This window comes from Agelaius tricolor, unplaced genomic scaffold (genome assembly GCF_023055355.1).
Source record: "Agelaius tricolor isolate 1412-34295 unplaced genomic scaffold, bAgeTri1.0.p SCAF_14, whole genome shotgun sequence".
In the NCBI taxonomy this organism is placed as follows: Eukaryota; Metazoa; Chordata; class Aves; order Passeriformes; family Icteridae; genus Agelaius; species Agelaius tricolor.
The window spans coordinates 21,147,024-21,162,937 of record NW_027269274.1 but is presented as its reverse complement, the minus strand read 5'-3'; the positions used below and the strand labels follow the sequence as shown (position 1 = coordinate 21,162,937).

The 15,914-nt window shown below is 41.2% G+C and overlaps 1 protein-coding gene across 5 annotated transcripts in view; it reads left to right on the top strand.

Moving 5' to 3' along the window:
* Positions 1-15,914, top strand: part of FGD3 (FYVE, RhoGEF and PH domain containing 3) — a 92,404-nt gene that overhangs the window by 50,620 nt on the left and 25,870 nt on the right. For all 5 annotated transcript variants that reach the window (XR_011681242.1, XM_071440117.1, XM_071440121.1 and 2 more), the window contains exons 3-7: positions 2,676-2,844; positions 3,913-4,516; positions 11,019-11,108; positions 12,308-12,444; positions 13,366-13,522. Coding sequence is in view for 4 of the 5 variants with exons in the window: in XM_071440117.1 (XP_071296218.1) it covers positions 2,676-2,844; positions 3,913-4,516; positions 11,019-11,108; positions 12,308-12,444; positions 13,366-13,522 (1,157 nt within the window). In the remaining variant the exon portion in view is untranslated. The remainder of the gene's footprint in view (positions 1-2,675; positions 2,845-3,912; positions 4,517-11,018; positions 11,109-12,307; positions 12,445-13,365; positions 13,523-15,914) is intronic.

Genomic DNA, 15,914 nt, shown 5'->3' with positions numbered 1-15,914 from the left:
GGAATTAGGAAGAATTAATTCCTAATATCACATCTAACCCTGCTGTCAGTCAGGAAACTATTCTGTCTTGTCCTGGTGCTCCAGGCCCTTGTCCAAAGTCCCTCTCCACTTTTCTTGGAGACCCTTTAGGCACTGGAAGGGGCTCTAAGCTCTTCCTGGAGCCTTCTCTTCTCCAGGCTGAACACCCTGCCAGCTCTCTCAGCCCATCTCCAGAGCAGAGAGGCTGCAGCCTTGCAGCATCTCTGTGGCCTCCTCTGGTTGCAGCCAGTCAACATCATTCTTGTTTTGGGGGCTCCAGAGTTGCAGGTGGGGTCTCACCAGAATGGAGCACAGGCAGAGAATCTGCATTACCTGGTGCTCATGCTATAGGTGGGGATGCAGTCCAGGACATGATGAGGTTCTGGGCTGTCAGTGCATGTGCTCAGGTCATGTGAAACATCTTGACAACCACACCCCAAAGTGCTTCTTCCTGGGGCTAATCTTGATCCATTCTCCACCCAGTCTGCATCTGGGATTGCCCTGACACAGGTGCACTTGGCCTTGAACCAAGGTGGCCTTGAACATCTGGTGTGGCTGAAATTTTGCTTGCTAAGTAGTCCTTGGTAGGGTTAGTGGCTTTGCCTCCATGTCAAAGTCTCCATTTCTCAACATTACTTCAGTAGGTAAAAATTCAGAATTAATGACGTGTTTTCCTGCTTCCTTTTGGTCCAGTGCAGAATTTGTTGTCTGAGGTGATTCAGATGAATCCACTAACATAAAAGACATCAAATCTTTACATGGACAGTGGTGAGACCCAGTGTAAATGCTTTGATAGTATTATAAAACCTTGGGTGTATGGAAGGCCTGATGGGGTATGTGGGGTAGGTTCTGACATGTCTGCCTGCTGCACTGCGCACCCTCTGTAAGGAGCGCAGAGCTTGTCTTTGGTTGATGGACCAGATGTCTGTGTGGTTACTTGTTTTTAGGTTATTTTTTATTTTTACATGGAGAAACATGGTCAGATGCTCACTGATTACATGGTGTGCACTTGAAAACTTGGTGAACAAAACACAGATCTTCACCATCCCATTTATATGCAAGAAGATTTTCTTTCCTGTTTCCCTGTTATTCCTGTGTAAGATAGGGTTTGTAGAGGTCTTTTCAGAATTGGACTTTAACATCTTTATTTTATGATAGGAATTTCAGATGATTTTGGAGACTGGGCAAATCAGTCCGCTTATAGGATGTGGCCTCTTAAAGCTCAAATCCTTAAAATTTTTGATTTTATTCTTTCATGCTGAAATAAACTCAGTAATGCAGGAAGTTTTAAATCTGACCTATACTCAGAACTCCAAAATGCTTTAACACCTCTTCATCACTGACCTCAGACACTATCTGGCCATGGACCACTATGGCAGCTCCCCATCTGCTGGAGCAGGGCAGACATCTGGGCTGATGTGGATCTTAGAACAAATGCAGAATGAAGGGACTTATGCAAGGAAGGGACAATGGGAATTGACTTTTTGGGTGCATATTCCTCTGTTTATCTTCCTAAAGAAAGTAACCCTGGAATTACATTCAGAACAATGGGGCTTGTTAACTCAAGCCCCATTACAATGCTGATCACATGTCCCAACTGGATGATCAGAGTCAGAAATGGTTGCAAGAAACTGTTTTCAAAAATGTTTTTTCAAAATACAACATGTACTTAGAATTTCCTCACTTAATGTGTCATTGGATAGTCTAGATTGGAGGGCACACTTGGCAGTCCTACTCCATTCAGTGTGTGCTTTGGGAACAATCCCACAGCTAGTTTTCCTGCCTTCCAATGTCAGTTCTTCCTATGGGAGTTGTTTTCCCTATATGAAACCATGACAGCATGGGAACTTGTTGCCATGAGTTACTGCCTGTCTATGCTAAATAATTTACTCTGCAACTAATGTAAGATCTGAATAATCTTTTTAGAATGACATTACATTTTAATGCCATTTTTAGAATGACATTACATTTTAATGCCATTTTTAAAAAATACTGTAGTAAACTTTGTACCTTGGCCTCCTTGTGAGTGAAGAGAAATGTGAGTGTTCTTACAATACTTGTTTTATTTATACCATATATAACGCAACATAGAACCAAAAGAGGAAGGAAATTTGTGAAGACTAGTACACCACAGAAGAGAGGGGGGTGAGAGAATGAGAGGAAGAAAAGCCATTATGTTCAGCCTGTGGCATTTTGGACCAAGCAAACTCAAGGCACTGAAATCCATGCTGGGGTTAGGTTTATTTTGGGATATGGTTCATCCCTCTACCTTTTTTTTCTCAATATAAGACATTCAATGGGGTACCAGAATTTTGAGAAGTCGTGGAAGGGGAAGCTCATTAGTGTGATTGAGATGGCAAGCAAACTTGCAAACTGAAGCGTAAGCTCTGCATCCTGTTTGGTAATGAGGAAGCAGTGCAGTGCTGCAAGCTGCTCAGTTTGTTAGCATGGCTAAGCCAGCTGTAGAGACACAAAATAGAAGCCTGTCATTTTTCTTTAGCAGCTTGCTTTGGTGTAAGCAGTACTTCAGGACTGCACCAGTGCCGCTCATAAAAAATGAGGAAAGAATGCATACCTCTTGGTCTGGATTTTGTTCCCAGTTTAGGATAAAGAAGATGGAGATTTATCCTCCTGTTTGTTCCCTTCTCTTTCATTAGTACCTCCTAAGCCTGTCCATCTCAAACCTGGGCAGGAAAGAATTCCTCCTGCACCATCTCGGCCTTTGCCAGCTGATCCCAAGTCATCAAGGAGCTTAGCACCTGGAGAGGAAGAAATACCAATATCAGCAGGAGTCAACACGCTCATTGAGAAATTTGAAAGTATTAGGTAAATATGACTTTGCCAGATCTGCTCTCCTCTCCCTTTTCTGCATTTTTAACTTAGAATATAATAATAGAAAATATTAACTATAATGATCCCCTGGAAAGTCCTCTTGGGATGTTTTCTACTGGAAGTGCAAAGTTTCACTAAGGATAAAGAATATTTTTAATAAAAGCTGCAAATTTTAGTTTGTAACATGCAGTCATGCTTAAGGAGCTTAAGACCTGCTGAATTTGGTAAGATTCTAAAAAAGGCAAGTAGCCCACAGTCTGCTTTTGGTAAGTTGGCTAGATGTGGGAATTGCATCATAGGAACTTGATTGTTATGACATGAACTAATTGAGTATTTTGTCCAAGATGCAATAAACATCAGATCTTGCTTCTTGGAGGCAGGGAAGGATATAGGGTACTGTGAAACAATGTCATGAAGAGCAGCAGCTGTTTTAAAACTTTGTAATGAAAGACACTAAATTGGATAAAATATATATATTTTGCTGTAAAACCAGCTCATGTTGCAAACACACAAGAACTTTTCCTGAAGAACAAATCTGCCTGATGGAGCTAAATGATGGGTTTTTTTCCACAAAGAGGGAGATGGAGACAGTCATCATACTGTGCCTTGGAGTGTTATCACCTGTGTGAACCTGGTGTCTTTGAAAAAGGAAGAGTAGTGCCTTCTCATGCTTCAGTACATCCTCTCTGGCAGAAAACACCTTGCCAAAAGGGCTTGGTTCTGTTGAAGAATGAAAGTTTCTGTTTAAATGAGCCCAGGACCAATTGCTTCTTTTTAGAGGCGATTTCTTCTCCAAACCCTCAAACCAGACTGTTCTTTAAGGTGACATGGAAAGCACTAAAGGCCCAGGATTCTGGTGGTGCCATTTCAGTAGAATGTAGGGGTGATGTTTTTTCGTTGGGTGTTGTTGGGTGATCATTATTATTACAAATGTGCACACTCTTGCCTTCTGGGATTTGTCAGTGGGGTGCTTGAATCAAATGGCAATCACCACCCTCTCTTTCAGGGCACTTGTGAAACCTGAATATTAATATGACTGTGGTGCTTTCTTTTCATTCACAGGCAACCTGTACATATTCTTCAAAGAAACCAGCTAAATTTAGCTCTTAAAATGGAACCTGGCCTGGACTCATCCAAGCAGATGAGCTTGTGTGACCGTGACACAGTGGCTTCCAGTGACTCTTCCACAAATGACAAAACTGAATTGGATGAAACTGAGCCCAGCATACCATGCAGCATGGATCTAACTAACACAGACATAATGAAAATTAAAGAGCTGAGCATAGGTGATAGCAATAGCAAAAGCCATGAAGACTGTACTGCTGTGACTTTGAGCAAAGAGTCCCAAGAAGAGCTTGGCAGTAAAGACTCAACTGCAGAACTGAATGGGAGTGGTAAAATCCCCAACAGAGACAGTGGCATTGACAGTCCTTCTTGTAGTGTGGCTGGGGAAACATTCCCCAGTGAAGAAGGGGCAGAGCAGAAGAAGCCCAGCATGGCTGGGAACCCAGGAGAGATGGAACCTGACCGAAAGGGCACCAAACCTTCCTCTGTGGAGCAGAAGAGAGACTCCACGCAGGATGACGACAGTGACATTGATGAAGGAAGCAGTGAGGAGCAAGAGATAGCAGAAGTGCCAAAGTTGGAGTATTTGGATGTAAACAAGGTAAGGGAGTTTGTTTGTTGCTATTGCGTGCTCAGAAACCAGTTCCTGACGCTTGCATCACTTTAATACATTGTTTGGATCATTTGTTTTGTTGGTTTTTCATCAAAGAATCATGATAGTCAGTATTGTTTCCTGCTTTATGCAGGTCCTAACTTGTTTCTGACCTAAATAGTTTTTTAGAAAGGTTCCCAGCTTGCTTCAAAAGGTTTAATATAAGAGAATCCATCACAGCCAGAGGTTAGCTGTTAAAATTCAGATATTTTGTAAGTCAAGACTCGTACCTTGTGTTTGTCGCTTGGGTTTGTCTCAGTTCAGCTTGTTAGATCATGTTATTTTCCATGGAGCTCCCTATTATTCAGAGAGTTAATTGGCTAGTGCATCTTGCAGGGTCAGGACCTTGCATCTGAGTAGAATGGGCAGGATCAGAATCTTGTCTCACACAAAATTTAGAGTGTTTTTTTACAGAAACCTGTGCTTTTGTTGATATGACCACTTCTTGAGTGCAAAGAAGTTGTTTTAATGGTAGTTATGTCAAATTACTCTTCAGGAAACTGTAGCTGGAAAAGAGATTTTTCTTTGATTCCAGAGTAATGTAGTCCAGGCTGTTGTGTGTTTGCAGCAGCTATGTAAGATTAATGACAGATTCCTTTGATTACGAGCTTATCAAGACAGTTATTTTCAGAAATAGTGCTGTTAAAAGGGATTAGATTTTTCCAGAAAAACAGAACAGAATATTGCAAAATATCTGCAAAATATTCCACTTTTTGCACTTTTTGTTTGGTGGCTCTTTTTGTTTGTATTTGCAGGTGTTTGGGTTTGTTAGGGTTTCCCCCCCCTGCCAAGCCGTGATGACAGTAAAGTTAATATGTGGGATTTTTGTGTTTTAAAGAATATGATGAGCAGTTGCAGCTAATGATCTGTAGCTAGTGAAGTGCAGTGTCCACACCTCAGTTTTTATAAATCGTGTGGTTCTGTTGAAATCACCAAGTATATAGTGATTTGTGCCAGTCAAGGGCTTGTCCCTTGGGAAATGTGGACATTAGAATGCATTTCTTAGTTTCTAGGTCAATCATCTGATATAAATAAAAGAATGATGAAATGACGTGCAAGTTCTGTACCTCAGAGCTTGACAAGTGTGTTTATACCTACATACACATACTGTGACATACTTTAATTGTTTTATATTCATAATGTGCATGTATGTGCATGTGTGCCACTGAAATATTACTTGAAAGATATGTTATTAGTTGCAACAGGCCAGCAAGAAAGCCTAGAATTGTAGAATTTCCTGACTTGGTAGGAGCCCATAACAATCATCAAAGACCAACTCCTGGAAAATAATATATTACATTAAAAATCTTTAATCTGGTAATTAAATTTACAATTTGGACTAGGAATACTGTATCAAACCAACTGGAACAATCCCAAACTGAACACTTTACCATATGATTAAGAAGTGCTTTGTTGACAAATACCACTGTTTCATATGATATCAATGATTTGATGGCTGTTTTTGAGTCTTGGTACTTAGGTTATGTGTCCATATAGTAGGAAATAAGGATGACACAAAATTATGAGGCTGTAATTCTCTGGAGCTCACCTGGTGAATATATGAGAAGTATCTCCAGAGGAAAACTCGTTTGTTTTGGTTTTTTTGTATTACCCTCCCTCCTTTATGTGATGCACCTCAGGTTTTCCCATGCAGTTTGAGTTTATTTCCCCTTCCCAAAGGCAGTTTTGAGGCTCACCAAGCTACACTAAGTCACCTGGTTTTTGCAGTCACATAGAGGAGGCAGGCTGAGACAGCAGCTGCCTCTTCTTCAATGCAAAGATTGTGCCCTCTTCTGGGGACACATTGGGTAAAGCCAATTTCTGTGTCAAGTGTCCACATAAAATCACAGAATCATTATGGTTGGAAAAGACTTCCAAGATCATTGAGTCCAACCACTACTCTGACACTGACTGGCCCACTGTGTCTCGAAGAACCACATTTACCTGTCTTTTGAACACTTGCATGGGTGGTGACTCCACCACTTCCCTGGGCAGCTTCTTCCAATGCCTGACCCTTCAGTGAAGAAATTTTTTCCTGATATCCAATCTAAACCTCTCCTGGCATAACTTGAGTTCATTTCCTGCTCCCCTCTTTGATTCTGTTGCAGATTTGGGGCACTATGGACTCAGGGTTAGAGTGAAGGGCCATAGCTTCCAGCAAGGAGAGCTAACGTGATTCAAAGTTGACATGTTCCATGGTTATTCTTAGGCTGGAATTTCACATCATCCTTGACAAAACTGATAATTTTCCTGCTTGAAAGAAGAGAGAATTCAATTAGCATCAGCTGCTGGCCTGGGAGCTGGGGGGCCCTCATCTCTTTCGAAAAGCCTTAAGTTGGGAAAGCATTTTTCCTGCATTCCCCCTCCTACCCCTAGAACCAGGCTTTGCAGCTGCACCATGAAGGTAACCAGTGGTCTCATTAAATATGAAAGCTGTTATAGTTGGAGGAGAATCATAAGTACAGCTACAGAGTGATTTAATGATGGCTCAGTAACTCCTAGGATATCAGTGTAAGTGAAGATCATGAATAACTATTCTTTTCTACTTCTAGTTATCTCTCTATCTTCCACCCAAACTTGCACACAGCTCATGGTTGGGGAAGGTAACCTTACCTGGTATGTGAGTGGTAATGTTTTATTTAGTCTAGGCTTAGCTATGCAGTGATTCTTTAGGAGTCTGCAGCAGTCTAACAGGGCTCACTATTAGCACAAATTATGTTTTAAAATCTCAGGAGTGATTTACTGGGATTTCCAGTTATCTTTTATCAAAATAAAAATTAACCAAGGGGAGGTTATTAGTTTTGATAATGTCTCAGAAAATGTCAGGAGCTCCAGGAAGTGATGCACATTAATCTGGATGGTTACAAAGATGGCTGCAAAGAAAAGAAGTGACATGAAAGTGAGACTGAGGGACTGTCGTGCTCCAAAGTCCCAAGACTTCTGCTGACTGACCGAGAGCCTGAGTAATGCTTCTGGGAGGGGTATCAGTGCTTCAAGGGGTTTTTTAAGGCAGTTTTTCACTAAGAGTCATATATGCTCATTTGTAATCACCAAAGAATGCTTTTCTCCCTCTGTCATGCTTCCTGATGTGTAAATAGTAACAATGGAGCCCCCCTTGGGTCTCATGCACTCATGGACCCGTGCTTCCATTCTCCCTGTACGTGGCTGGGGTTTCACATCTGATTTCATTGTTTAGTGCGTGTTGTAAAATTTGGCCTGCAGTCCTGCTACTATGACCTTTGGGTGATATTATCTCCATGTATATTCAGAAAAAAAGTCTGTATGTCAATGTTTTAGCCATAATGTTGGTTGAGAAAATTCAGATATGATATCATCATGATTTAAATATCTTAAGGAAAATGTGATTTCAGTGCAACAAAGACAACCAAGCATAGGATAACTTTTCTGTATTGTTTTCAGGATTGTTGAGTAGGAAGTGGTTTATAATCTTTCTGTGACTTTTTGTGGTCTTTGAGAGCTGACTGATGGAGTTTTGAAGCATAACCATGTATGATTTTAACCTAAGCTCTATCCCAGCAGCTCTCTTGCAAGATTTGCTGAAAGCCCTATGCGCCCTATGTGAGACCAATGCTGACTGAATGTAGTTGTGCACACCCATTGTATGAAAATGGTTGCTGCAAGAGTTAAGGTGCAAATGCATTCTAAGTGTGAATCTGACCTTCATTAGAAACTGGTTCTGTTTGATTTCAGGCTGTTGTTTCTTTTTATTTAAAATGTTTTATGGACAGTTGCAGCTGAAAATTAATTTTTGAATCTTTCACAAAGTGAAAGTGCATCATGCTGCTTCGAGCACTGGAGTGAACTTTCTGTGTTGTGAAGTCAACACCTCCTCTTCAATTTTCTCATCTTTCTTGTCACCCCACCAGCCACACTGTTCTGTCCAGCCTTTGCAGTAGGCGTAAGGTTCTAGGGAATGACTGCACAGGAGATGCTGTGGCTTGTGGCAAGCAGTCACTCAGCAAGAACACTGCACAAAGCAGAGCATAATCTCAGTTTGCAGATTTGTTTTACTTTTCCTTTAGAAACATGGATCATGAAATATCTTGTTCCTAGTGAACTGAATGATGGCTTGGGCTTTGTTAAAGCTATCCCACCATGGCACAAAATGAAGTTAGAAGAATGGGACTACCTCGCATTCAATTAATCTATAGTTTCATTTAAAATGTTATGCCCATTGAAAGGCAAATATGTTGCAAATTTATCTGAAAAATGTGCCTACCTCTCTGCTTAGCAGAGACTCTGTCTCTGAAGATAGAGTCACTCTGTAAAACTGAGCTCAAGCTGAGTCTATTAAGCCCTTGTTTGGTATTTAAGCAGACGTCAGCAAGTTTTCTTGAAATATAAACTGAATTGCAGATGGTGAAGGTCAGGAGCTAAAAAAGTACCTGTGCTATGTAAAGATTTACTTCTGGAAATAAGTATTTTTCCAATTCTGAATTCAAACAACTCAAAGGATGCTCTTGGTGACTGGCATGCCAGCTGGTTACGTCAGTGCCTTTCATTTGAGCGCTCCTTTGTGCCCAGCAACACCAGTAGATGATTTCTTTCTCAGTGAGAGATGCTTGTAGTTACTGGGTTTGACTGAGCCTGCAGAGCACTTCAGTGTAAACTGTAATAAGATGTATTTGCTTGGAACAATTTCAAAACTTATTGTGCTGTGGTTTGTTTTTTTTTTCACTTCCCCTAAATATTAATACATAGTGAACAGAGCACGATGTTGTGTAGCATGTTGAAAGAGTGTAAAAGAGTATTTGACTTGACTTGGAATAATTTGAGAGGCGGGGCAGAGAGAGTCCATGTCAAAACTTCACTCATGGCATGTTTGCCTATCTTCAGATTTGTGCCTGGAAATAATTCAAATTTGTGCCTGGATTGCTTCAAAGGAAGTCTGATGTTGCTTCAAAAGCTATTCACTTTCCTTCAATAATACTTACATCTTGGAGCTATGGGTACTTCATGCCAAGTGGCACCTCATTCCATGCAGGATAATTGTGGGTCTGATTTGTTGGAGTTCATGGCTTTCTTTGAAAAACCTTTGAGGTTTTCAGTTGTACTGCAGTTTGTCTGAATCTGTGTGGAGGGCAGGTGTTTAAATTTTTCTCATCAACTTCATTTGGAAACAAAACAAGGTAATGTTGAAGAAGCTTAAAGAGACCCTTTATTTGATGTTTTCCAACAATCTGATGGTGGCTCACAGGGTTATATCTACAAGTCTTTGCCCCAAATGTGAGCACCAGAGACAGACATTTGGGATGGAGCACTGCTACTGGTGACAGGCCCAGGTACTTCCTGAACTGGAAATTGCCCCATGTGTTTAATAGACTTCAGCTAAATCTTTCCTCTGTGGATATTTCTGGTTCTTTTGTGAACCTGTGTGAAGGTTACTGCCAGCAATGTTGTGTTTCTTGAGGAAGCGGAACCTTGGTGATTTTATTTGATGCCCTTCAGTTTTCCCATAGAAATAGTGATTAATTGCACCCAGTCAGTGTTCTCCATTCCAGGAATCATTAATGCACCTCTTCCCTTCAGTGCATTTGTCTTTTTTTCTGGATCCAGCCCAGTATAGTTTCCCTACATTTGATCATCCTTGCTGCCCATTTTCCATGCTTATATTCCTGAACGCAAGCCAGCCAACACTCTGTTCTGGACTGGTTTCATTATATGTCGGCATGGTATTTAAAGTCTAACACTTTAAAAGATTGTTGGGAAGCTCAAGCCTGTATTCTAGTAATTCAGGTATTATTAAGCACTTGGTGAGTGAAGGGTCTATGTAGCTTTTGGCTGAACAGTGCCTAAAGTCAGTGCTTTAAAACTGTATTTAGAGTTTTTAAGTAGTCCTTTCTCTCTCTTTTTTTTTTTTTTTTTTTTTTTATGATGAGCTTAATGAAAGGCTTCACTGAGTAATTTGGGTTATCTTGATGAAAATTCTTTCCAGGGAACTGGCCTGTGTATAAAGCTGCACAAAAATCTTAGAAATATGCCACAGAGAGTAATGCTGTGCTGGCAAGGGTAGAAATCTCGCCAAACAACCTGGTTTCTAGTTTTCATTTTAGTTACAGGACCTGAATCCAAAAACGAGAACAGTTGATTTACAGTCTATTGCCTTATTTTTCAAATTAACTAGACTTATTTCCAGGTTTAGAGGATGTTTCTGGTTCTTTTTATAAAGCCGTAATGAACTCAGGTGATGTCCTGACCAGACACTGATTGCACTACTAATTGCTCTTTCAGAAAACAGCATTAAAATATCTCTGGAGCAGAGTGATCTTTTGAGAGATGTGGGGCAGATTCTGAAATGTGTTAACCTCTTTCACTCCAGGCTCCTCTGCTGGTAGGATTTTGGCCACTGACAAAATGAAAAATAGAACAGTTAGTGGAACTTAGGTGTGGAGATGCAGATGGATTGTGTCATTTCTGACTTTTTTTTCAGTGTACAGAGCCCCAGAAGCTATTCAACATCGCCAATGAGCTGCTCCACACAGAAGAAGCGTATGTTAAAAGACTCCATCTCTTGGACCAGGTAATTCCATTTTGAATTAATTCTCCTTTCTTTTCAGTGAGCAGCAATGATGTCTCCTGTCCATTGCCTAAGCTGTAGCTCAGTACAAATGCTGTGTGTAGGTGGAAGATGGAGTTTGCTTGTCAGGCTGTGTGCTGTGGATCCCAGATGTGAGCTTTGAGCAAGAGGGTTCTCTGAAAGGAAACAGAGGATTGGGATGGCAGAAAGGGAAATGGGAAAGCAGCAGTCCAAGACACAGACACTGCCAGCATTTGGTTCCTCCCTGGGTGTATGGGGAGAGGAAATCACAGGGATAATGAAGGCACTAAGAAATGATGAAATCTGTGATTGCTCTGTGATGCGCAAGAAGTTGAAGTTTTACTAAAATTGGGCCACATGCGTTAGCCCTGAGCCTACAGCAAACTATTTTTTACCAGTCTGTTTTGTAATTGTTGCCCATCATGTTTACACATGGGGATGAAGTGAAACTGGTGTGATGAGTCTGAACTTTCTTCCCCATAGACTTTGAGTTGACACTGCACAATTCTGACATTTCTATAATTACCTCAAAGAAAAAACCCATGAATATGCAGGAAAGAAAAATGAGGATGAGACACATTTCTAGCAAAGTGCTTTTTAAAAATGAGTAGAAGAAAAAAAAATAGAAAACTGTCACCTGGCAAGAAACACTGTTAGAAGCTGTAACTTGGAGAATGATTCACCGTCCAGCTCTTGGAGCTGTATGGAAGACTTACAGTGCTTGTATTAGATTAACAGAAACTGTTTCTGGACCATAGAAATCTAGGGAATGTCTTTTCCTTTTGTTCAGTATAGAGTAATTTTTCCTACTGAGAAAAACCCAATCACATTATTTATTTTACTTTGTGTAAATAGCAGTAAATGCTTTTCAGGGACTGAATGATGTTTGCAGCTTGCACTCAAATTTGAGATGTCTGATCTTCTCAGTCATTTCAATCTTTTCTGAATTATAGCTCAAATTTTCCTAGTTTTTTCAATAGCCTTTAGTGGTATATCTAACTCTGGGTGACAGCACGCTTAAATTCTGTGAACCTCCTTAAGACTCCAAGGACTGGCTACCAGGGGTCAAAATCTGCAGCTCTGTTCTAAGCAGTCAGCTTTGCAAAATTGCAATCTAAAATCAGCATATCTAGGACTGATTTTTGTTAAAAATGTTGGTACTGTCTTGTTTCCTTCTGCAGGTTTTTTGCACTAAATTGTCCGAAGCAGGGATCTCATCTGAAGTGATAACAGGCATCTTCTCAAATATTTCTTCCATCTATTGTTTTCATGGACAATTTCTTCTTCCTGAGCTCAAAACAAGAATTACACAAGAATGGTAGGTAGCTGTCATTACAATTATTTAAAAAATACATTTTCAAGAAACTGTAGGCCTAGTCTAATTCCAAATTTTTTATTGTTTAATGCAGTAGTTACGTTAGTTCTTTACTAACTCTCAAACATTTCTGAAGTCTCTCAAACATTTCTGACTTAAGGAGTAGGCCTGAGCACTCAAAACTTCCAGAATATATTGTGAGCGTTTTTTTAGTTGGAAGTATTACTAGAGCTGTTTTTCCTTACTGCATTCCCACTCTCCTATTATTGCAGTACTATGAAATTACAGTACTAGGAAGGAATAAAATTGCTTCTTTTGGCCCTATAGCTGAAATAAATATTTTCAAATACCATTTCAAATTTGGCTACTATAAGAAGTTGAAGGTAGAACTTATTGGTTTTAGAGATCTTTTCCAAATCTAATGATTCTGTGATGCTGTAAGCTGTAGATCAGGCAGAAACACAGTGATAGGTAGAAAGGTTAATTGTAAGTCAGATCTAGGAAACCCAATTTGAGGGGACACATTGGGTGCATGGTGTCCTGCAGTGGCAGGTGCAGATAGTGCTGACCTTTCCAGGTCCTGTGATTGATCAAGACAGGACCACGGTTTGCCTCTGTCTTGGCTGAGTCCAGTCTTCACACGTTTGTCAGTGACCAGAAGGAGTAAATGAGTCTCAGCACCTCTGTGCCTGACTTGCACTTGCAGGGACAACTGTAACAGAAGATATTGCATAGATTACCATATCTATGATCTAGGATATTGCATACATTACCATAAACTGAACTTAGCCTGTCTTGATTGCACATATGTGTAAATGCTTGTGCATGTGGGAGACAACTGTGGAAATCTTACAGCTGTGTTTTCTCTCTGAAGATACCATTCATTTCCAGAGATTTCAGTACTTACCTGTCTCTTTACCATAGGAGCGTCAACCCACGGCTAGGAGATATCCTGCAGAAACTTGCTCCTTTTCTGAAAATGTATGGAGAGTATGTAAAGAACTTTGACAGGGCAATGGACATAGTGAACACATGTATGCAGCGGTCCTCTCCATTCAAAGATGTAGTTCAGAACATACAGGTATGTTTTTAATTCGCATAATAGGACTTGGAGATTGTAATGGTTTAGGAATGATAATCCCCAGTTTAGAGAGTCCAAAACCACGCTGCTACTCCTTTGTTTTCCCCCCCCCCACTGCCCTTTTCCCCTCCTCCTGGAGCATCTGAAGAGGAGAGCTGGAGGCACAAAAAGCAAAAATCATGGGTTGAGGTAAGAACAATTTACTGGAAACAATGAGATAAGGAAACTAACAGTAAGAGCAACAATATTAATAACAAAAATAAAGGTGTACCAAAAAGAGAGTGCAGAGTTCAATCCAGCTACAGCTACTCACCGAAACCACTCCCTCCAGTCAGGACCAGCATCACCCAAACTGCTCCATGTGCCAACTTGCTCCACCATAAGGAACCTTCTCTGAAATGAGGCCCTCTCTTCCAGCCTGGCAATGACCTGAGGTGTTATCCACTAACACTGAGGCCCTGGCCACACCCCTCCTGGCTACTGGAAAAAATTAACTCTCTGCTGGCTAGAACCAGGAGTGAGAGATCCTCACTTAATTCAGTGTATTTATTTGTTTCCCAGTTAATGACACACATTGTCAAGATAATAAGACATACTAAAATTACACAATTTTAGTGGCATTCCTTTCTTCTCTTTTTCTGGTACATAGATTTCACACACAGTTTTTATTCCACTCAAACTTTTTTTTTTTTTTTTTTTTAATATGGCTTTAAACTTACAGAGGCCAGGGTTAGATGGGATATTGAAAAGTAATTCTTCCCTGTGAAGGTGGTGAGGCACAGGCTGCCCAGAGAAGCTGTGGCTGCCCCTGGATCCGTGGAAATGTTCAAGATCAGGCTGGATGGGGCTTGGAGCAACTTGGGACAGTGGATGAGGGTTGGGCTGGATGGTCTTCAAGGTCCCTTCCAACCCAAACCATTCCGTGATTCTGTGGTTTAAGAGGAGTATCTGATCACAGAATTAAACTTCACCCTTGGCCCAGTAATTCTGACTCTTTTGAATTTGTCTTCCTAATTTCTAACTTTAATTTTTTTTTATTAAATACAGTTTCATTCTGAGGTGGGTGTGCTTAAGTTTGGATATGTCACTAACAGCATCTACTGTTTGTCTGGTTTTTCTGAGGCTTCCAAAGTGGCAAGCAGCTCTCAGGATCACAACTCCACAGGAGGATGCTTGAGATGGATTTTCATGTGTTTTCTCATAATTGCACAAAAAGCTGCGCAGGGAGAGGGGAAGAGCTCTGGTTATGCTGATGTATCCATAAAACTGTTCTATCCCACTCGTCCCCTGGGCCAGCTGAATGGATGCAGGCTCCAGGATGCTCATAAGCATCCCTCTGCCAGTCTTTGGAAGGCAGATACCATCCTTTGGGAAGGAAGGGCTGGCAAGGAGTGGGTTAAGCTGAACAGGGAGCACAGCTGCCTGCCCTAAATGGGAGGACTGTGGCTGGGCCAGCTGTCGGGAATCAAGTAATCCCCTAGCAAGCTGGGAGAGGAGAGGCCCTGAGTGGAGGTTTAGGGCTGTGTCAGGGACTCAAGACAGAAGTTTGGAGAAACAAGGACTGGGGGAGGTCCTTTCCTGCCACGCTACTGCTCCACAGGACCTTTTCTTACCCCTTTTTTGTCTGTACCCATCCTGCTCCCACTAAGGGCATGCACACCAGCACTGTGTTTTGCTGTCCTCAGCCTGTGGCAAGCCATGACTTTCTGCAGGGTAATCCATTTGGGACTGTTTTCCCTACAGCACAGGCAACTGTCTCTTCCCACCAAGTAGTTCCAACATAAATTATGTATGTCACCTGTTGGTCTACACTGGTTCCAGACCATGGGCAGCTCTGCTCTTGCTTGAGCAGAACTCTTGCCAGGCAGTGTGGGCACTGGCGATGCAGGCAGGAGATGCACTTCGGAAGCCTGCTGATGACAGAAGGGCACTGTAGGTTATTTAGTCACACCTACACAGCACCTTTTGCTCTGTTGCTCGGTGATTATAGCTGCAGGAGGCAGAGATTAGACCCAGAATGCTTAGTCCACTTATTTGACATATCTCTGCACTATCAAAAGCCACTGATAGTTTTCAACATACCAGTTGAAGTGTGTTGTGATCCTTCAGGGATGCACTGTCTACCTAAGCTGCTAATGGAGTAGTGTATATATAATATACAGCATTAGGCATTCACTGTTACTAATTATGTTAAATTAGGGAAAGCAGAAAACAAAAATCAAATGTTACTAATAAGTTGATGACTGTGACTTATCAAATTTAGTCCTTTGAATTTCTGGAAAGAAAGCTAATATTTTTCTCTCAGACATTCATCCCATTATCTCCAGTCTTGCTGTGAGAATGGAGCGAGTCAGCAGTGTGGTGTGGGCTGGAATATTTATGAGGAAATTGC